The sequence below is a fragment of the Neoarthrinium moseri genome (assembly GCF_022829205.1).
Source record: "Neoarthrinium moseri strain CBS 164.80 chromosome Unknown scaffold27_Wmoseri_CBS_16480, whole genome shotgun sequence".
NCBI classification, from domain to species: domain Eukaryota; kingdom Fungi; phylum Ascomycota; class Sordariomycetes; order Amphisphaeriales; family Apiosporaceae; genus Neoarthrinium; species Neoarthrinium moseri.
In genome coordinates this window covers 148,188-168,785 of record NW_026055141.1, presented here as the reverse complement: position 1 = coordinate 168,785, position 20,598 = coordinate 148,188, and the positions used below count along the sequence as shown (strand labels likewise).

At 58.1% G+C, this 20,598-nt stretch overlaps 7 protein-coding genes across 7 annotated transcripts; 4 read left to right on the top strand and 3 right to left on the bottom strand.

Annotated features, from left to right (window-relative positions):
• Nucleotides 1-1,948: 1,948 nt before the first annotated feature.
• JN550_007211 (uncharacterized protein) lies at nt 1,949-2,899 on the top strand (the record flags this gene model as incomplete). The annotated part of the gene is made up of 1 exon (XM_049319036.1): nt 1,949-2,899. The coding sequence occupies one exon, from the start codon at nt 1,949-1,951 to the stop codon at nt 2,897-2,899; it is 951 nt and encodes a 316-aa protein (XP_049170785.1).
• Nucleotides 2,900-3,082: 183 nt separating this feature from the next.
• On the top strand, nt 3,083-3,688 carry JN550_007210 (uncharacterized protein; the record flags this gene model as incomplete). Its single annotated transcript, XM_049319035.1, has 1 exon — nt 3,083-3,688. One exon carries the CDS (start codon nt 3,083-3,085, stop codon nt 3,686-3,688), a length of 606 nt encoding a protein of 201 aa, XP_049170784.1.
• A 1,291-nt stretch (nt 3,689-4,979) lies between these two features.
• JN550_007209 (uncharacterized protein) lies at nt 4,980-6,377 on the bottom strand (the record flags this gene model as incomplete). The annotated part of the gene is made up of 1 exon (XM_049319034.1): nt 4,980-6,377. The coding sequence occupies one exon, from the start codon at nt 6,375-6,377 to the stop codon at nt 4,980-4,982; it is 1,398 nt and encodes a 465-aa protein (XP_049170783.1).
• Nucleotides 6,378-7,093: 716 nt separating this feature from the next.
• On the bottom strand, nt 7,094-8,717 carry JN550_007208 (uncharacterized protein; the record flags this gene model as incomplete). The annotated part of the gene is made up of 5 exons (XM_049319033.1): nt 7,094-7,397; nt 7,457-7,501; nt 7,563-7,691; nt 7,786-8,257; nt 8,324-8,717. The coding sequence occupies 5 exons, from the start codon at nt 8,715-8,717 to the stop codon at nt 7,094-7,096; spliced, it is 1,344 nt and encodes a 447-aa protein (XP_049170782.1).
• A 767-nt stretch (nt 8,718-9,484) lies between these two features.
• JN550_007207 (uncharacterized protein) lies at nt 9,485-10,917 on the top strand (the record flags this gene model as incomplete). Its single annotated transcript, XM_049319032.1, has 3 exons — nt 9,485-9,663; nt 9,744-9,826; nt 9,911-10,917. 3 exons carry the CDS (start codon nt 9,485-9,487, stop codon nt 10,915-10,917), a joined length of 1,269 nt encoding a protein of 422 aa, XP_049170781.1.
• Nucleotides 10,918-11,687: 770 nt separating this feature from the next.
• On the bottom strand, nt 11,688-16,433 carry JN550_007206 (uncharacterized protein; the record flags this gene model as incomplete). The annotated part of the gene is made up of 1 exon (XM_049319031.1): nt 11,688-16,433. The coding sequence occupies one exon, from the start codon at nt 16,431-16,433 to the stop codon at nt 11,688-11,690; it is 4,746 nt and encodes a 1,581-aa protein (XP_049170780.1).
• Nucleotides 16,434-17,533: 1,100 nt separating this feature from the next.
• On the top strand, nt 17,534-18,391 carry JN550_007205 (uncharacterized protein; the record flags this gene model as incomplete). Its single annotated transcript, XM_049319030.1, has 1 exon — nt 17,534-18,391. One exon carries the CDS (start codon nt 17,534-17,536, stop codon nt 18,389-18,391), a length of 858 nt encoding a protein of 285 aa, XP_049170779.1.
• Between the last annotated feature and the right edge of the window lie 2,207 nt (nt 18,392-20,598).

Below are 20,598 nucleotides of genomic sequence, written 5' to 3'. Positions count from 1 at the left end.
CGGTGGCCATTCTTGCATCTTCCCTCGTCCAAGCCGTTCGCCGTGCGAATTGGATTGCAGGCGTGCCTTGTCCTTGTCCTTCCAGGTTGTCCTTGGGGTCTTGGCCGCTGCCCTTCCCGAGGCAAAAGCGAGTGAAAGCAGAGCGACGTTGGACGGGGGCACAGAAAGAAGGAAACGGGCCCCTTCTCAGCCCTTTCCAGAAGCCGCCGCCTCTTGTCGCCTGCGGGAAGAAGAAGGTTAGCAGCCGGGCCCTTGTCGAGCCAAGAGTCCCCTGGCGCTCCCCCATTGTTCTGCTGTTGTTCTCCCGTCGTCTCTGGAAAGACGTGAGGAGTACCGCTCCACTGTAGCGCGGCGGGGCGCCTCATTGGCCGTTGGCCCCTGTTGTCTGCCAAAAGGAAACCATCCACCAGACGAATGCAATGCTGGATCTTAGTCGATGGGGTCATTGGGATACCCATGCTCCCAATGTCAATCCCTGCAATTCTCTTACGGCTTTAGGCCTCTGGACAAGTACCCCCCCGGGCCTTGGGTACTTCTCCCTTTTCTTAATCTATCCGTAATGCCCGCGCCCTGCTTGCCTGCCTGCAACTTGACTGAGACTTGCACTGGCCCAAACAAAAACCCGGCTGCGTCGTTCTGTATCGCTTGCCTTCACACCTCGCTCCTCGTCGTCGTCCTCGTCGTCGTCGTCCTGGGCCACACGGAAGCTTCTCCTTCTCCAAGCAAGCCCGTGGCCCTCGCAAGGAGACATTGCAGGATCCGCCGTGTCCCTGAACTCTGTCTTCCCACGGGTCCATCGCGTGCGTCTTGCCGTGCGGTCATCGACGCCCGCCCTAGCAGCACTGGACAAGATTCATCCACCACACTAGCAACTCGCACCATCCGCGGCATCCACGAGGCTTAACACTAGATCGCTGTCGCCGGTCCAACGCCAATTGGACTGACCAACGCTGTGTCCTGTGTCTGACGACAGTCTCCACTCGTCACAAGACTGCAAAACGGGCCGCCCGTCCTCTTTTCTGCGCTCCATCGGCTGTGCAGTCGTCGTTCTGGTCCCAATCCCTTAATCGCGGACCACCCAGCCGCCCCTCGTTTCTCGTGCGACTCTTTCGTCTGCTCCTTTCCATATTTCTCGGATTGCACAATATTCGCCAAGAGCCTTTCAAATAAGTCCCCGTCGAACCCTTCGGATCCTGGAAACTTCTGCTGTGCCTCGAGAGCCAGCGTTGCAACCTTCCAGGGCGTTAGCACAAAGTTAATCTTGTACTATCATCGTACGCCGCTGCTCATCTAGAAACCCTATTTGCATTTCGACCAGCAGTTCTCCCACGGAGAATAGCTTTGCGGCCAATCACACAAAACTTTGGACTGGATTGCTCACAGCCTTCTGGTTAATTCCGCACTCTCTCCGAATCCAGGTTCTGTCCTGAATCGAGTCCTTCGCCTCTGCCATCATTCACGGTCCGGCCGCATCGGGTAGCAGTTTGGTGGTAATCGGAATCCGCCGAACGTGTACAGACTTCGGACGTCATCAGTTGTCGAGAGCAGGAAGTCGGCGCCTCATTTGGAGACGGCCATCTCTGACATCCGTGCTGGTAACCATACGACTCACCAGTCACAGGACATACGGGTCGAATCAATCACGGAAATCCCGGCTACTCGCAGAGAATCAAGGCAGCGTTGTTGTTGATTAAACGCACTTGGTAGACCTTTTTTTGAATGGAGCAATAGCCTGTTCGGGGCAGATTCGCGACTGCAGGACTACCTGTTTGTTTTCTGTCCAGCAGATTCAAGGCGGATTACCCCTGTCTCTTCATCCTCCCTTCCTTCGCGCGAAGAAATGGGTAGATCAAGAACACGCGGAAATTCACCAACTTACTTGAACCCATCACCAAGGCAGTTAACACCCCCGTCTTCAGTCCACGGGGACTGGGACGCAGAGACCGCCATGTCTACATCTAGGCCAACCAGCTTGGCCATTGCTCGCGCAGGATCACCAATCATCAAACTCCCCACCCTGAACGACATATTATCGAACACGGCACAACCACCATGGACCCTAAGCGCATTCACGGCGTACTTGTCCCAAAACCACTGCCTCGAGACCTTGGAATTCCTCATGGAAGCTGAACGCTATCGGGCAGCACATGCCAACCAGTCAGCGGCCCACGGGCGCCAATTGCATTTCGAAGACGAGAACATCTGCTTGCTGTGGCATAGACTCATGCAGGCATACATCATGCCGTACGGCCCGAGGGAAGTGAACCTACCGGCTCCAGTTCGCGATCGCTTATTGCAGCTCTCCTGTTCCCCCGCTTCTGTACCACCGCCGTCAGAATTAGATGAGGCTGTCGGCATCGTACATGAGCTCATGAGCGACTCGCTGCTGGTACCTTTCCTCCAATCCGTTGCAGCAGCCGCTAGCGAATCCTCCCAGCACGAGGAGGTAGCGGAGGGCAGACGGAGTAGGTCGAGATTACGCATACCCCGGGACCTCATCTCGCCAGCAGACGAAGGATCGCAGTCGCCGAAGACGCACTTTCTTCCGTTACTTCTTGGCCGTAACAGCCCCGTGGTCAACCGATCTAACTCGGGGTCGGGCTCAGAAACCATGGAAGTTGACCTCGTTACCGACGACAGCAGTCCAAACTCCACACCCGGCGCCGAGCCCATGACACCGCCTACCACTCCACCAACCTCGGACTTCACTTTCAGCGCCTCTCCGAACACATTACAGCGGGCGATTACGGGGAATAGCTGGAAGAGAATGGGTGCGCGACTAGGGCTGAGCAGGAAGAGCCGGTCCATTCGGCGCTCTGAACCGACCAATGTCCCACCAACCAGTACCGACATTGAAACGATGCCATCAAGACACTCGTCTGGGCCACCTCCCTTATAGGAATTACAGGCCATACCATTACATGAAATCACTAACAATCAAGAGGCTTCCCAACCTGAACAGGATGACGCTCAATCCTCCCCGAGAGGGTCATGGGAAGACCCACACCCAGGACAGCGGCTCCCCACCCCCGGGGTGCCTGCTGGAGTGTGTGGGCTTCCCCATGTTGTTAGTAGTGATCCAATGGGTGGTGTGGCCGCAAAAGCCGTGGGCGTACACTATACCGGCAGACCTGTGGTCCGCAAGAGCCTGCGGGCAAGGCAACGCAATTCGATGCCTAAGCCGCTCAAAATTCCTGCAAAGGTCCCTGAAGAGGCCCAGAGCAAGAGTGCCCCTCTTGTCATGTCTCATCAAATCAACTGCGTACCACCAAGCTGCCCACTGCGGTTACCTGTTCTTCCCATGCCAGAGACCGTGAAGGCTTTGGATCTTGATACGGACACGGAAACCGAGGTTGGCATTCCGCTTGAGGATGTAGACAGGGACGAGGCCAAGATGGCGCCAACACCGCCGTCCTTGACAGATTTCTCCAACTACCTTGGTATTTCCATCATGGACGAGGTTTGCGACGATTCGTCAGTGACACTGGCGGGCTCCGAAACCTACAGCCGAGTACAGTCTGTAGATGATCTGTATGGTTGGGAGGCGGAGTTGACTCGCAAAGTCAGTTGCGGCATTGCTGCGACCAACGCGTGCCACTGTGATTCCTTTGATTACAGGCGAGCCAATGGTCACAAACGAAGCTTGCTCCATCGAGTCTTCAGCATACCTTCAAGTCGCCGAACTTGATAAAATACCTTTTTGCATCTTGCCCCTTAAACCGGGGCAAGATTTGCATCATTTTTTCACCTCGTTTCACATTTACCCGGATATCAAAAACATGATTTTAGTTCAGGGCATCACACCACGGCGTTATCTCTAGGTTGACCAGGCGACTGGAGACCTGGGGTGTTGATTTCGCAAAGAAAAAACCGCAGGCATCGATAGACACGGTCGATTTGGATCCTTTGGCGAGGAGTTTACGATATCAGGACGACGGAGTTTTGGTTCTTTACCCTCAAAGCATTTTGTTTGGATCACCGAGGTCCCGCTTCCCACTCACTCTTGGAGACGGCATCTATTTGCTACGACGAGGCTCATCTCGTAGGGCTTCCCCACACGCAAATGGAGAAGACAAAAGGAAAATGAGAACGTTTACTTTCGCAACGCATTGCTCAGGAGCCAGGGCGGTTGAGGGTCAAAATACATGCATACGTGAGCATTTTCGGAACGGAGTCGGCATGTGTCATGAATATGGGGTCTGATTTATTTTAACGAAGCATCATGCGCGGAGAGAAAGGGGACGCAATAGGGAATCACTGGCGAGGCGTCGGCGCGCGGTCTCACTCTGGCTGGAATTTAGATATCATTGTGCGATGTGCATGAGCGAGCGTGTCAGCGTAGTCGGCTTGTAATGTCTAAACTCAGTGCATAATCACTTCCAAGACACATCTTACCTCAATTCGTTCTTCATTCGTGACTTGTCTTTAATGATGCCATAACTAGCTGACTGATACGCTCAATGGCAGCTTGTATCGACCTGTCCCGAGATTGCTGTAGACCAACGCGTACCCGTCACTAACTACCATACTTATTTGTACGAAACATCGACTATGATCACACTGCTCAATGGCATGGGGATAATGGCTTTTTTACTGTATGTAGGATTAGACCATTAATCTTCTGCTTCTTGTCCATGGAGTTTATGGAGGAACGCCCGAGGGCGAGCCCGACACTCCCATGACACAGCATGTGTACCATCTATATGCAGACCCTCAACATCCGCCCATGTCTCTCACTCTGCATAGCACGTACGTATATATCACATAGCACGCCATACCCACCACAGCGTGTTCAATAGACATCGCCGCTGCCATCCTAGGCAACTTGGTCGTTTTCGTAAATGCCATGGCCAGTACAGCCACCCACACATGCCGGCAAAAGCTCGCGGCGCCTTTGATCCGTCGACCCCTGGACGGTTTGCGCTCCATACCATCCTCACCCATACGTTGTGGATTCACTCCCTGCTCACGCATCCCCATCACGAGACCTGCCAAGGCCGCACGACGCCGTCGTCGCCCGTCGTCACCAGCATCTCCTCGACACCCCGCCGCTCCGACGGGCACGCCGCGTCGTACCGCTTGCACCACGTGATGTGGTTGACCTCGTACGGCCCGTGGGCGCCGGCCACGGTGGCCAGGACGCGCCAAGCCGTCGGCGGCGCCTCGGGCGTCTTGCCCCCGCCGGCGGTCGAGTGTCCGTTGGTCATGGGCACGTCTCCGTCGAGCGCCGCCGCCGCCTCCGCATCCGTCATCCCCGTGCCGTTCCCGGCGGCCGCCGATGCCTGCTGCGGCTCCTCCTTGTACACGGCTATCACGCCGTCGCTGCCCGTGCTGGCCAGCAGGCCCGAGTCGGCGCTCCAGGCCGCCGAGTAGATGTCGCGCGTGTGCGCCTGCGGCAGGACGGCCGTGCACTTCCACTCCTCCTTGAGCGAGCGGCGCATGGTGTTGGGGATGCCGCCGAGGCCGCCCCAGGCGTGGCGGGGTGCGGTGCCGGCGCCGTCGTCGCCGTCGCCGTCGTCCTCCTCCTGCAGGGTCCAGAGGCGGACGGTGCGGTCGGCGCTCCAGGTCATGAGGCGCGGGAAGCGGGCGGCGGCGGGGCGGGGCTCCCACTGCAGGCCCCAGACGGTGCCGTCGTGGCCCTCGAGCACGGCGACGCAGACCCACTCGCCGTCGCCGTCCTCGCGCCAGACGCGCACCGTGTTGTCGTAGCTGGCGCTGGCCAGGACGTCGGCGCTGTAGCGGCCGCGGCCGGCGCGGTTGTGCTCGGGGCACCAGGCGACGGCCTTGACGTCGCCGTCGTGCTCGTTCAGCACCGCCACCGTCTCCCACTCGTCGTCGGCCTCGGTCGCCCCGACGTCCTCCCAGATCCACACCGACTTGTCGCGGCTGCACGTCGCCAGGTACTGGCCCGCGGGCGAGAAGGCGGCGCTCTTGACCTCCGAGTCGTGGCCCTCGAGCACGAGCGTGAACTCCCAGTCGTCCTTGTCGTCACCATCGCCGTCGTCGCTGTCTGCGGCCCCGTTCCCGCCGGCCGTGATCTCGACCTCGAGATTATCCGCCTTGTCGCCGCCTTCCCAGCGCCACAGACCCGCGGTCGAGTCGAAGCTGCCTGTGACGAGGCAGAGCTTGCCGGGCCCCAGATTCGGCTTCCAGGCGACGGAGCGCACAGAGCGCGAGTGGCCGCCGGTGAGGGAGCTGTGGGCGGACAGGGTCGACAGCGAGAAGACGGTGACGGACTTCTGGTGGGCGGTGGCGATCAGGGGCAGGGTCGGGTGCGGTATCGAGGTCCAGGCGCGCTCGTACAGGTCTGGCTTGAAGGGCGGCAGCGCCGTGAGGGTGAGGGCCGGCGCCGCCGTCGGTTCCGGGTTCGCAGACATTTTGGGAGGCGGGGTGGTTTCTGGTGATGTTCGGCGGGCGCGCAGTCTGCCCAGGAGAGGGGCCGCCGAGGGTCAGGGGAGATGGACGCCGCAGGTAGAGCTCTTCAGTTGAAACCGCTGATACTGAGATTCACACTCGATGAGAAAGCGAGACGCAAGCTACAGAGAAGTGGGCATTGCAAGAAAACCGTCGGGCCTGGAGAGTCTGCGCCAGAGCGATATCGATAAGTTATTTTCTCCCCCTGCCCGGCCTGCATCGGACTGACGTATGCGGGGCAGCTTTTATCATCCAATGGCCCTCATTTAGATGACCACCACCCACCAGCCCAATCAAGCCAAGAAGAACCTTTATAAACAGAACAGTACAGTACGACGGCTGGGTGCAATCAAGTTGCTCGTTGTACACACATGAAGAGGGTATGTGGGTTTCATGGCATGCCTTGAACTGAATCTGGCGGCCTTGGGTAACACCACCTCCAATGCCCTGCTTGTCGCATCCACACGCACATGTTGAACCGGTGTATGTCGGACGCAGCAGCCCAGTCTTTGGAACAAGTAGATAGATGTATTCGTCTGAGAGTTGCCATTTTCGACAAAGCAGTCATCTTTCTCTCATCAACGCCATATGATGTCTATATGCCTGGTATCGCATTTTCCGAACCGACCAAAACGCCATGCAAATGCAGCAATCAAAGTACGCAACGGAATGCCGCTCCCTACTTCTCCCGGGCCAGAACCGCCTTCTCTCTCTCGTTTCTCCTCTGTTCGAACTGCTTCTTGGTGTGCTTCCGTTCGTTCTCCTCGCGGCGCTTGATGGCCTTGAGCTCTTCGCCCTTGATCTCGCCGGCCTTCTTGACCACCTTGGGAACGTGCCTGTGGCGCCTGATCCTGCGGATCTCGGGCATGTGAGAGTACCTCTCGGCCAGGGCCTCGTTGTACTCAATGGCCTGACGCTGGCGAGCTGATTTGATGCCCTCCCGCTGCGACGCATTGGCTCTCCACAGCCGGATGTTTCCGTCACTGTTTTACATGTTAGTTCAATTTGTCTTTTGATTTGTGTGACAAGGGGCCAATCTTACTCTGAACCGGATAGAATATACTTGGAGTCGGGTGTCCATTTGGCACTGGTGCGCTGTTAGCTGGACTTCCATTATGCAATAAGTCCACAGAAGCCCTCAAACATACCTAAAGACCCTCTGCATTCTTTTCGTGTGGTAGATGTCTCTGGAGTGACCCTTGTCCCTGCTCCACAACCGGACGGTTCGGTCATATGACGCAGTTACCAGCTCTTGGCCAGTAGGCGAAAACTCGACACTAGAGGAAGTGGTTAGCAAGAACTGCCCGAGTCGTACCAGGGTCATGGGAAAGCCTCGCTACGCGGGCATTCTCCAGGGCCGGACAGACTTACTCCATAACGGCAGCGACGTGGTCCTTCAGGACGTTCAGAGCTCTGTCAAACCTCCTCATGTCAAAGATGTAAACGTTGTGGTCTTCGCTGGCGGCGGCAATGTTGAAGGCCTCCATAGGGTTCCAGCTCAGAGCGTTGGTAGCAAAGTTCAAGACCGTCTTGGCCAGGGGCATGCTCGTCCTCAGATCATAGAGAACGATGCTGCGGTCCGACGCACAAGAGGCCAGAACCGAGGTCTCGACCTGGTTGAAGGCGACTTGGTTGATGGTGTCGACGGAGTTGGGCCAGGCCAGCACGTCCGGCGCCGAGCCCTGCCGGTCGATATCGAAAATGCTGATGTTCAGACCCGAGGAGGCGGCGAAAGAGTTCTTTGACCGGTGATGCGACAGACTGTTGTAGGCGGTGGCACCTAGCCAGGTGTTTAAGGGGGCCGCATCGGAGGGGGTGTCGTAGGGGGCCCAGAGCTTGATGGCTGGAAGTCGGGATTAGTATGAGAGGTGGAAGAAGGGAGGGGAGACTTGGGGCATGGGCAGCTCACATCGGTCAGCAGCGCAGGTCAGCAGCTTGCGGTCCTGCGTCCAGGTCATGCCCTTGACAATGTTCTCGTGGGCCTTGGTGGTGTGCCAGATCTCGTCGCGGCTGGTCAGGTCCCAGACCTTGACAACACCGTCGCCAGAGCCGGAAGCAAAGCGCTCGAGGGAGTTGGGGTCCTTGGCCAGCGAGTAGACACCGTCGACGTGGCCGTCGCCCAGCTGGGCGATGAAGGGCTGGGCAAACATGCGCTCCATCTTGGAGGCGGTGACGGCACGGGTGTACTCGCGCGCGCGCTCGAAGGGGTGCAGGGCGGGATCGAGGTTTCGGGGCTGCTTGGGAACATTGGAGCCGGGCGGCGCGTAGGCCTGAACGGAGCGGCTGAGCGCCTTGATCTTCATGGCGGCTCGCGGATCGTGGACCGTGGACTGTGGTTTAGGCTGTATACCTCGCGGCGGGACCTCGTTCGTTGATAAACCGAGAGACACAGACACACACACACACACACACACAGAGAGAGAGACAGACGTTCGAGATGGGAACTGTGAAAGACTCGACTCCCAGCAGCAGTTTAGTCCCCTCCAACTTTTTTGTGGGGAAGCAACCCGTCCCCTGCCATTGGGTCAACGGGCCAAGGGGCCAATGGGCCAATGGGGGACAGGGGCGCTGGCTGGCAAAGCGGAACCTTGCCGCGGCCTGGTCACGTGCACGGACGCTGCCCATTGGATAGGCGTGCAGCGCTTACGGAATACTGAGCACCTTGGTAGGCCCGTGGGCCACTCAGGTACCTGGTTGCGCGGCAGTGGCAGCCTGTAGGTGACTGGCGGACAAGCTAAGGTCCAGCTCGACAGCCAGCAGCCCCCCCAAAACAGAGCTTAGGTCAGCGATCTAGGTACCCGGACAGCGGCTCTGCAAGGCTGTGCACAGGCGGGTGGCCCTGGAGCTCCAGCGCCCAGGTCAAGCTCATCTCATCGTCCACAGCAGCATCGTCACCATCAACACCACCCACCACCACCCACCACCATCCATCAACCAACTGCAGACCCGCATATAACGAGAGAACCCCGAGATCCAAGTCGCGCCTTTCCACCCACCAGCTGCATCGCCGTAGCCTGCGCATCCCCCGGCAGCTCTCCCCCATCTCCCCCCAGCCTAGCTAGCAGTCACCATGGCTGCTGGAACGTCCGCCGTCCACGAGGCGCAAACGCTCGAGAGCACCGATCCCCGGAAAGCCGAAGCCATCTACAAGGACATCATCGCCAAGCCGCCCTCCGTCACCTCGGACGCCGCCATCAAGGAGTATGAGACCGCCCTGTTGAACCTCGGCGGCCTCTACCGGACCCAGAAGTGAGTCCCCGGGTCCCCGACGATTGCTTCCTCCAGTCTGTCCGTCTGTCTGCTCCATCTAGTCTAACCTGCCCGCCCAGGAAGCCAAATGATCTCGTCAACCTCATCACAACCAGCAGGACCGTGCTGTCGTCGTTTGCAAAGGCCAAGACGGCCAAGCTGGGTATGTCAAGGCCCTTGAACTCCCCAAGCCCTCCTGCGTTACCCCCCCCAGACCGGCCTCTCTAACCACGAGCCCGCCTCACAGTCCGCCAGCTGCTCGACCTCTTCCAAGACATCCCCAACTCGACCGAAACCCAGATCTCCATCACAAAGTCATGTATAGAATGGGCCACCTCAGAACGCCGCACCTTCCTGCGACAGAACCTCGAGACCCGCCTCGTCGGGCTCTACATGGTCAAGCAGTCCTACTACGACGCCCTCACCCTCATCAACGGGCTGCTGCGCGAGCTCAAGCGCCTCGATGACAAGCTCGTCCTGGTCGAGGTCCAGCTGCTCGAGTCCCGCGTCTACCACGCCCTCGGCAACACGGCCAAGGCCCGCGCCGCCCTCACCAGCGCCCGCACCAGCGCCGCCTCCGTCTACACGCCCCCGCTGCTCCAGGCCAACCTCGACATGCAGTCGGGCATGCTGCACACCATGGACCAGGACTTCAACACGGCCTACTCCTACTTCATCGAGGCCCTCGACGGCTACTCGACCCAGGACGAGACCCCCAAGGCCACCGCCGCCCTGCAGTACATGCTGCTGTGCAAGATCATGCTCAACCTCGTCGACGACGTCAACAACCTCATGGCCTCCAAGCAGGCCCAGAAGTACGCCGGCCAGAACCTCGAGGCCATGAAGGCCATCGCCCGCGCCCACAGCAACCGCTCGCTCGAGGAGTACGAGCACGCCCTGGCCGCCTACAAGTACGAGCTCGGCAGCGACGCCTTCATCCGCAACCACCTGCGCCGCCTCTACGACGCCATGCTCGAGCAGAACCTGATCAAGGTCATCGAGCCCTTCAGCCGCGTCGAGATCAGCCACATCGCCCAGCTCGTCGGCCTCGACAACCAGCAGATCGAGCGCAAGCTCAGCCAGATGATCCTCGACAAGGTCATCATCGGCGTGCTGGACCAGGGCGCCGGCTGTCTCATCATCTTTGACGAGACGCAGAGGGACGAGAGCTACGACGCGGCCCTGTCCACCATCGACAAGCTGGGTAGCGTCGTAGACCTTCTCTACACCAACCAGGCCTCGATGCTAGAGTAGCGGGGGTTACGAAGAGGAGAAGCAGCGGATGGCAAAGAAAGCTAGAGCGGCGGGGAGGGACAGGCACTTCTGTGAATCATAGGGGGGAAATAGTGCCACCGCGGACACATATCCCAGGTTTGGGGATTCATCAGGGGAGAGCGGAGCCCGTGCTGTAATACTACTAGAGTAGACGATTTGAACATGTCACGGCCAGCAGAGGGCGTTCATGCGAAGAAAGGCCATCCGCTCGAAAGATCTAGTATGCTTTTGTGCCGCATATTCTGAATGTACTCGGAACAGTTATTTGTACAGCCCCCGTTCTTCAGTGTGTCGTGCCCATTGCCTCATCGATGCGTATCACAAACCCTGTCCTGAACGCCTGCCTGTGTCATGCTTCTCCAACACGTGGGAGCAAAAAAATAATAAACCAACCAAAACCAACCAAAACTAACAAGCCATGTAGAAATACCCGTCTGCGATGCTGAAAGTCTGGCGAACAGGGTATCTTGATCGTGGGAAAAAACAAAGCACAAACAACAAACACCAAACAGGCCTTCCCCTATGTACTCCAATGCGGTGCCAAGGGATATATCCGTATGCACAACCCGCAGTTCCGATCCCTTGCCTATCCAATCCTCGTTTCCTCATGTCATCTCGCCGAGGCTTTTGTCGTTACGAAGGAGAGCCCGACACACTTGACTTCGCGATCAACCACACGGAAGAACAGTCTCCTGCTCCTTCTCCGTGGGCCAAGTACGCATACATTGGTAAACCAGCAGTGCGCCAGCTCAGTTCGCAGCGAAAGCAACACGCCCGCCTCCCCGGCGCTGCTCACGCTCACCCTGCGCCTGGGTCTGCGCCCTCGCACTCGTCCTCCCGACCTGGCCCATCTGGCGGTTCTGCTTGCCGATGATGAGGGCGAAGAGGCGCTTGCTGAGGCTGCGGGCGTCCCAGCCGGGGACGTCGGCGCGGAAGGCCTCGACGACCTCGAGGTGCCAGGGCAGCAGGGTGAGGCTCTGGCGGGCGGTCGAGACCTCCTTGCCGGCGAGCGGGTGCTGCTTGGTGTCGGGATCGACGCCGCCGGCCGCGAGCACGCGCGGGTACAGCATCTGGAAGCGCAGCGGGTCGAAGGCCCGCAGCCCCAGCAGCTCGTCCAGCCGCAGCCAGTGGTGCTTGGTCCAGGCCGTGGCCGAGAGCGCGGGCTTGTCCGGGGACCGGGGCGGCGGCGACGGGCTGTTCTCCTTGTCGAGCTCGGACACTCTCGGGACTGCTGTCAGGACAGGAGCCTGCGAGATGAGCCGGTTGATGCCGCCGTCCAGTGTGCTGAGCGCCCGCTGTTGGTCGTCGCGTGCCCGGAGGCGAGCGTCTGGGTTCAAGACGCTGCTCGTAAACTCGACCACCCGGCCTGGCGTTTTCGGCTTAAGTGGAGAGCGCAGGCAAGACTTGGACGGGCTGAGAGTCTTGTCCCAGTGTGAGGGCTTCTCACGCGGCGGGATGCGCTCGAAAGATGGCTCGTCTGTCTGCATCGAGGAGCCCTCGCCACTGTCGTACGGCTCCTGGGGAGGATCACTTTCGGGTGACGGGGTCCGCATATCCTGAGCTGGAGTAGAGCCTTGTCTGCTCGGTGTGAAGAGCGAGGCCGTGTTGCGAGATTGGGCCGACAAAGGAGTAAAGTTGCGTTTCTGCGGGATAGGGGGGAAATCTTGGCGTTCTGGCGTCGACGGCAGATCAGCGGTACTATCTGGCACAGTGTCATTCGACTTAAGGGCAGACCCCGGCGAAAAGAGATCGTTTCGGCGTTCGGGACTGGGGTTGAATGCCTTCTGTCGTATCGAAGGGAAGAAACCAGTTGCCCGGAGTGCAGACTGAGGCTCGCTAGGAGGTTGTCGCTCGACACTTCGGAGAGGACGAGGCAGAACTTTGGAGGTGGTCTGGTGTTCTGGGGTCTCCTCCACTTGTTCCTTAGCAACCGGAGGTCGAGGCGATGAGAAGAAGGACAAGATGTCAAAGCTTCCAAAGAAACTCCTTCGAGCGGGCGCTGGCTTCTCCTGGGCTGGCGGCCCGGTATTGTGATCGTGTTTGGATACCATAGAATACTCTTCAAGCAAAGAAGGCTCTGGTGCCGGTTCGACATTTCTGTATGGTTCCGGCGTCGGGGAGTGTTCCTGAGGCAGGTCAAATTCACCGCCATCAGCGCCATCATCAGAGTCGCTTCGCTGGTCTCTGAGCTCTTCCTCAATGTCGTCGTGTCTCATGTCCTCGACATCAGCTTCAGGCTCCACGTACTGCCTTTCCTGCTGGACGGCAACTGGAGGGACTGGACTGGGTCTATCAACCTCACTTGGTGGGCTGTCTTCCATCTCAATCTGAGATGCACTCTTAAAGTCATCTTGGTAGATGAGCCGTCTAGTGTTTCGTCTCCAGGGGCTGGGGATCTTGGCACGACGGGCTGGGTTGCTGCTGACTTGCGCTGGCTCTGACGCTGGCTCCTGCTCCTGCTCTTGTGGTTGCACTTGGGAGCTTGGTTGTCTTCGTGCTTCTGCCTCAGCTCGAAGGATCTTGGCTGATCGAGGGGTCGTGGGTGTAGCGCGCGAGGCTTCAGCTTCCCACAAATCAAGGTCGTCAAACCCTTCTTCTTCCTCTTCTTGAGGACCACCAACGAGCTGATCTTCTGGTTGCTCATCCTCTTGCTCATCCGGCTCCTCCGGCTCATCCGGCTCCTCTGGTTCTTCCGGTTCTTCTATCTCTGCGTCGAGTTGATCATATTCGTCAATCTCACCAGGAGACGAACCTTCCTCTTGTTCTTCGGGTTGCTGTTCTTCCTCTACTTCTTCCTCTTCCTCCGCGTTTTCAACGTTTAAGACGCGGCCACTGTTGGAGCCACGCGTTCCGACAAGACTCGAGTTCACTGATCGTAATGTCGCAGACATCCGCCTGGATCGTTGAGCCGTAGGGCTGCTCTGATCACCTGCCCAATTCACTTCACCTTCGCTCGCCGGCGCAGCCCTGGTAGAGCTGGTCATTGAGGGAAAGGGCTCTTCCTGAACTGGGAGGGTTTCGGTCTCGTTATGCTCAGTTCCTCGAGGTGAGGTCCTAGGAGCCTCGGTCTGCTGGTCGCGATGCATGCTCGGACCGAATGGATCTTCAGCCTGGCCAAACGTGGGAGCAGGAGCATGCCGTTGGCTTGAAGCAAACGCCGATCTGATGCTATGCGATAACGAGGCCAGCGGATTAAATCCAAAATTCAAATTGGACTGATGAGTTGAATGCTGAGGATCGCGGATGGGGGATTTTGAGATGGAGGATTGGCGTGAGTCGTTCTGGACAGACCCTCTAAAGGGACTTCCCAAGCTACTTTCCCGCCCATCGGGAGATGATCGATCTGTCATTATATTTTGTAGAGTTCGACCCGCCCGAACGATCGGAGACAATGTCGGGCGCCGCTGCGGCGCTGGTGGTTCCAATGTCTTGGATTGTCCAGGTGATCCGGATGCAATTTGAGACACTGCAGGCGATGAGCTTCTTCGTGGTGGTGTGCCGGCGGTATCCTGCTCCACCTGCCCGCCCTCGGATTCTATGTTCATCGTGGTGAAATGGCGACTGATGGTAGGCGGTGAGGAGCGGATGTTGAGATTCGAAGTATTTCGCACTGCAGATGATATCGCAGCCGTCCCCTGGGTTTCTTCACCAGCGCCGTTCTTAGCGTCTGTGGTGGAAGAGTTGGTGTCATCAGGTGTAGGCAATCGGTCAGATCCAATATTGGTAGATCTGGACGCTGAGTTGCCTTCAACGTCGGAGGAGAGTTGATCGCTGTTGTTCTCACGGTAGGCAAAAGCGGCGGACCGTGCTGCCGGCTTGGGCGTGGCAGCTACAAGGATCTCGTCGGGGATCTCTGAGAAGGAATCGTCGTACATTACGGTGTCATCGTGTGCCGTCTCCATGGAAACTTGCTTCGTCGATATCCTTGCCGGGGTTGCTGCATGTAGAACGCTGTCTGGTATACTCGAAAATGAATCGTCCACATGCGGTGCTTTGGGCGCAAAGATCTGCCTATTCAATGGCATTGCCTTTGGTCTGCGCGGGCTCCTTGAGAAAGACATCTGACTCGATCGCAAATCAGCCGGGCTGCTTTGTGCTGCCATTGAGTGGTTCTGCATCACCGAGAGGTTTTGCAAGCGGCTTTCATGTGCCAGCGTGGCTTCTGGTTCATCTTGCGATTCAGTCTGAGTGCTTCGTCTCAGCGATTCCATAGTCTGATTGATGAGGAGATTGGTCTCCTCGCCAGCGTCGGCGTAAGAGTGCTCCTCTTCAGCAATGCCACTCAGATTGCCCTGAAATGAGGCCTGGAACGAGGGCAGAGACTCGACTGCTATCATACTAAAGTCGGATGCATGGGTTAGGTTGTCTTGGCCGCTGTACGTCATGCCGTCCTCGTCACCGGCTTCCGATTCAAAATCACTCTGAGGTTCTTGCAGGTAGTCGTCGAACATCGGCCCATCGGATCCGCCTGCGCGAGCTTCATGAGCCGATGCACCGTCAATTGGATCCGAGCTTGGGGCCGGGCCTGGCGAATGATGCTCCTCGGCATGAACGGAAAGACCCAGGGCCGTGTTTTCTCGAGTTGGGGAACTGGCTGAAGCTCTCTCGTCGCCATGGGTGGGTTCATCCTCGGGTCTCAGGTCGTTTTCATCCATATGGGTTTCCCCTTCGGAACGGGCGTCACCGAAAGTCGGCGCATCCTCATTCGGAAGCATATCCGTCTCGTCAGCCCGAAACTCGGCCTCGCTCGTCAGAATGGCCACTTCGTCGGGCATCAGAGCTTTCCGCGGGCGTCCACGTTTCCTGCCAGTCGGTTTACTTGACGGTGGTGCTGGGGTGCCGGCTTTCTTGGGTGTTTTCCTCGCCCTCGTCTTCGCTTTGGGGGTTGGGTCTGCTGTGGAATTGGCGTCCGTGTCCAGAAGCACATCGCTGGGCAATGCCGCTTCCGACGATGCTTCGCCGCTGCGACGCTTCGCTGTAGGGGCTTTGCGTATAGGTGTGCCGGCCCTCTTCTTGCCCCTGGGGGGAGCTGGTGTTCCATTCTTGCTTCCTAGGCTTCCCCGAGGCCGGCCGCGCCGTCTCGGAGTCGGATCGTCGCCCAAGTCGCCGCCCTCATCGTCGGTCAAGCCTCTGAGAGGCACAGTCGTAGTCGTCGTCGCCGCCTGTCGTCTGCGGCTGACACTTCTTGACGGCGAGGCGGCAAACAGGCGCCTGCTCACGCCGCTGTCTCTGCCCCGGTCATCCTCTGCCTCGACCGTAACCAAGAGCCTCTGGGGCGAGCGGCCGTTGCCAACGTCCAGTTCGAAGGTCTGCTTCCTGGGCGACTTCGAAGTCGACATGACCTTGGTTGAGGTGCTCGGGGGGACCTTGAGCGACGAGCTCTGGGCCTGGGGGTGGAAGTGGCGGGCGATGCGCCGCGTGGAAGGCCGCATCGAGCTCGGGGCCTCGTCGCCCAGCGGGTCCGGCGACGAACTCAAATCCACGAAGCTCGCCATGGTGGCGCCGCGCGCTGGGCTAGGTGATCGGTGGTGGTGGGCGCTCGCGATGCGTGTCGGAAGTGCGTGCAGTGCAGGCGGGAGCGCATTCCAGGTGCCACGGAGCAAATCGCGATGCCTACACACGTGTTTCTGCGTGGGGTGAAATGCCACCAGGAAGATGCCGGGGTCCCAACTGCGACAGACAAGGCAGTTTGTTTACTCGGTCCTGATCAGGCTAGTGCCGGGCTGCGTCCCAGCGTCCCAGCGTCTCACTGCGCCCAAGGCCCCAAGGGACCCAAGGGACCCCAACTTGGAACGGACCCAGCGTGGGGCGTTACCTGGCGCCGCTTGTCAAAAGTCATCAGAGGCCAGGCTAGGCCAGATCTGGACCAATTAACACGGCCTTAAGCCGGGCCATAATCCCCCGCATGGCATCGGTTAGCTGATTAATAGTGCTCAACCTCAACGTCATGTCTGCTTGTAGCAGTTTGGCTGTACTTACACTGGGCTTCCTTCCCCGAGATTCCCCCAAATCGCATGGCAGCACCCAGGTGGCAACGATTATGAATTGCCGAGAACAATACTCCTGGTTCTGCTCGAACGCAGAGCCTCGTCCGTGTTATTTCCTGACCAAGCTTTGAGCATTGGTGCTCTCTCTACGCCCTTCCGCTAATTACCTAAGAGGAGCAATCACCCGGGCGTCTGGCGACACCATTAGTGGTGGGCTGCCGTCTTACAAACACACATGAAGCTTCAAGATGCAGATGACGTGATTGCTAGTGGTATCACATCTACTTCTAGTGATATCCAATGCTGCCTCTGGACCCCTTCTTGATTTGAAATACCGTTACAAACTCGGGTTGGAACCCTTCTATAAAGAGTGATCCCCTCGACGCTCAACTCAGCTGTTCAATATCTTCTCAATATCTTGATTGTCTATATACGTACCTATACACATCCACCATTATATACCGAATACAAACTTCTAATACAGTGCTTCTTGAAAACGCACCCAGTCATTGCCTTGGTTTATCATCCTCAGTCAATTATTGCCTAGAAGAGCCATCCTTTTAGGAGGAAACATACCAAGACTCTATTGCCCTACAGACTCTAACACCATGGCCATAACGCCGGACCCCGTACCACGCGGCCCTGTGACGGCAACCATCAACTTCTCCCACCGCCCACCACCGGGCGTGGTAGCCGTGAACTACGTCGAGGACCCGCCGCCGGGCGAGCCAAAGCGCAACGTGGACACCAACCCGCAGGACGTGCTGCTCACCGACATCCGGGGGTCCGAGTCGCAGTACAACCTGGACACGGACGCCTTCGCGGCCATCCGCGGCGTGCCCGAGTCGGCGGAGCGCGACTTCGCCGACGACGAGAGCATCCGAGCCAGGTACTACCCGGAGGTGGAGCGGCTGCTGCTGGAGCACGTGCCGGGCAGCACCCGGGTGTTCCTATTCGACCACACGATCCGGCGGGCGGTGCCCGGGGCCAAGCGGCAGCCGGCCATGGCGGCGCACATCGACCAGACGCCGCAGTCGGCAGCGCAGCGGGTGCGGCGGCACATGGGGGACGACGAGGCGGCGGCGCTGCTGCGGGGCCGCTACCGCATCGTCAACGTGTGGCGGCCGCTGAACCGGGCGCCCGTCGAGTCGAACCCGCTGGCGTTCGCGTCGTCGTCGACCTTCCGCTCCGAGGACGCCATCCCCGTCGAGCACCGCTACCCGACCGGCTACACCGGGCAGACGGCCATGATCGCCCACAACGAGGACCAGCGGTGGTACTACTGGAGCGGCATGACGGGCGACGAGCGGCTGCTGCTCGAGTGCTTTGACAGCGAGGGCATCAGGGAGGGAAGTGGCGTCAAGGGTGGCCGGGTGCCGCACACGGCGTTCGCGGATCCTAGGACACGTGAGGGTGCCGAGCCCCGGGAGAGTATCGAGGTCCGAGCGCTGGTCTTTGGCCCGTAATGATGGCTCAGGTCAGAGCTGTTGAGGTTGTGTCTCAGTATTATGTTGAAAATTGGCTACAATAATGAAGCAAGTTTATAGTCAGTCTCGTTCAGATATCCATTGCGATCACAAAAGGGTTGTTGATCACAGTGCTACGTGATCATTCATTGCGTCTGGTCTCGTTGGAGGTGAAATCAAAGCTCAATATTTTGGTTCTCGTGTATCTAGAAAGAAGCGTTCGCCATGTCCTTCCATTAGCCCTGGCCTGTCCTAACCTGTGCTCCTTATGCAATGCAAAGTAAGCCTAATAAAACGACCTAGTGAAATCATGCGCCATGCCACCTCATGTGTGGCGGGATATAATAAACAACGTAAAATATCGAGTTACACCGAAGCCAGCTACCCGGCTTGGCATTCAACGAGAAGGTTGGCGAATCTTCGAGGACGCATCCTCCACCCATACACTCTATAGCGTGGTTCGTCTCCTTGAATAGCCCCCGTGGTCTTCGTAGTGGCATCCCTCGTAGGCTCCCTGGTCCCCTTGAGATGCGACTCGTGGATGAATTCAGCCCTGTGTTGGTTGTATCGGTAGCAGCTAATTGGAGGGTATTGCCCGAGGCTCCAGCTTGCTGCTGAGTATATTTGATATGTGTATCGGGACTTGCGGCAAAATTGTGATGGGGTTATCTCCTCTAGCCTCCTCTCCTCCTGCCTCCTCTGCCGCTTCCTGATCGGCTCATGGCAACCCCGCCAAAACTGCTCTGTCGAGACATGGGAGGAGCCGGGGACGCGTGGCTACCTGCGGCAACACCAGGTGCAAGACCGCTGAGAATGGTGCTACCCAAGCCAGGCTCGTCTCGCAGGCTAGAGGCAGCAACCCCGAGCCCATCAGCGATTTGATCGATAGGAGGACGAGGTCCCTGGATCAAGGCAGCAAATGGTCGTCCACTCCGCTGGGGCACGACCATGTTTTCCAGTAGTTTCCGACCACCGTTGACGGAATCGAGGTTGGCACCGGTGCCGTGGTGGCGTTCGTATGACTTGAAAACACTCATGATGGTGATATCTTGCGAAGCGTCGTCCATGTTCAGAGCCGACGGGGTGTTTGATTCGGACTTCACGTATGCCTTGGAGTATTGAGAGTGTATCAAAGGCGGCAGCTTGGGCTCTTGTGCGTCCATCTTCTCGAGATTACCCACAAGCTCAAAGTTGGCTAGACCTTCCACACCCAGGATCTTGTCGTCGTACCAATTCTGGTGATTGTTCAAGGTACGAGTGCTGCGGGTCTGGTGCGATGGTTGGCGCTCCATGCTAGGGGCAGCCAGCTCCTCTTCCTTCTCATCGCCGTTGACCTCACCGTTGCCAGCCTCGCTCTCCTCGGGAGACGGAAGCACATTGCCGCTAGCGTCACGCCGGGTGAGGAGATGCTTGTACGCAGCTATAGCTGCCGTGTTGTAGTTCATAGACAGCTCCTTGTCAGTAAAGAGCTTATCGATACTGAAGATGGGACCATTTTCTTTGCGAATGCTGCGGATTCTGTCACTCTGCCACAGCGGGGTTGTGCTGGTGGTATCGAGGGCTCTGCGGATAGGAGCAGGCGAGCCGTCTTCCTCGGCAGGATTCCTCTTTCTCTTCTTGTCTGTGAAACCAGGCAACTCATCCATCTCCCTGCGCAGGCGAGTCGCGCGCTTAGAATGCGTACCGCCAGGGCTCGCAGGGTTCGTGAGCGTGAACTGGTTCGGGTGGAGAAACAAGGCCGAGTTGTCGGAAATTTCGAGCGCCTCCTTCTCTCTGTTCAATCGTAACTTCTTGGAGGTGATTGCGTTCATAAGCCGGTCCTTGAGCGTCGCCGATAGGGCTCTATGTTCTCGCCTGGCGACCTCGACTTTGTACGCGTAGGTGTTGCGGTGATTGAGACTGCGGCTGTCATATTCGTGCTGTTGTGGAAAAAATGAGTTAGCCTACAATTCCCCTCCTCAAGTATAGAGCTTAGTGGTAGTCAGGACGAGCTTACCTTCTGAGTTGTCAACTCGTAGTCACGAGTCTCAAGGAGATCTTTGACGTTCTCGATCCACTCTTGGAAAGACGGGCCAGCCATCTCCAGCAGTGTGCGCGTTGGGCGATCGGTGCCATTGGCATTGGCACTGGCGTGAGAGAGTTCACGAATGTCGCGCTCGATCTCGTCGAGAGGGCGGTCTGAGTAAGGGTCGACTCGAGAGACAAGG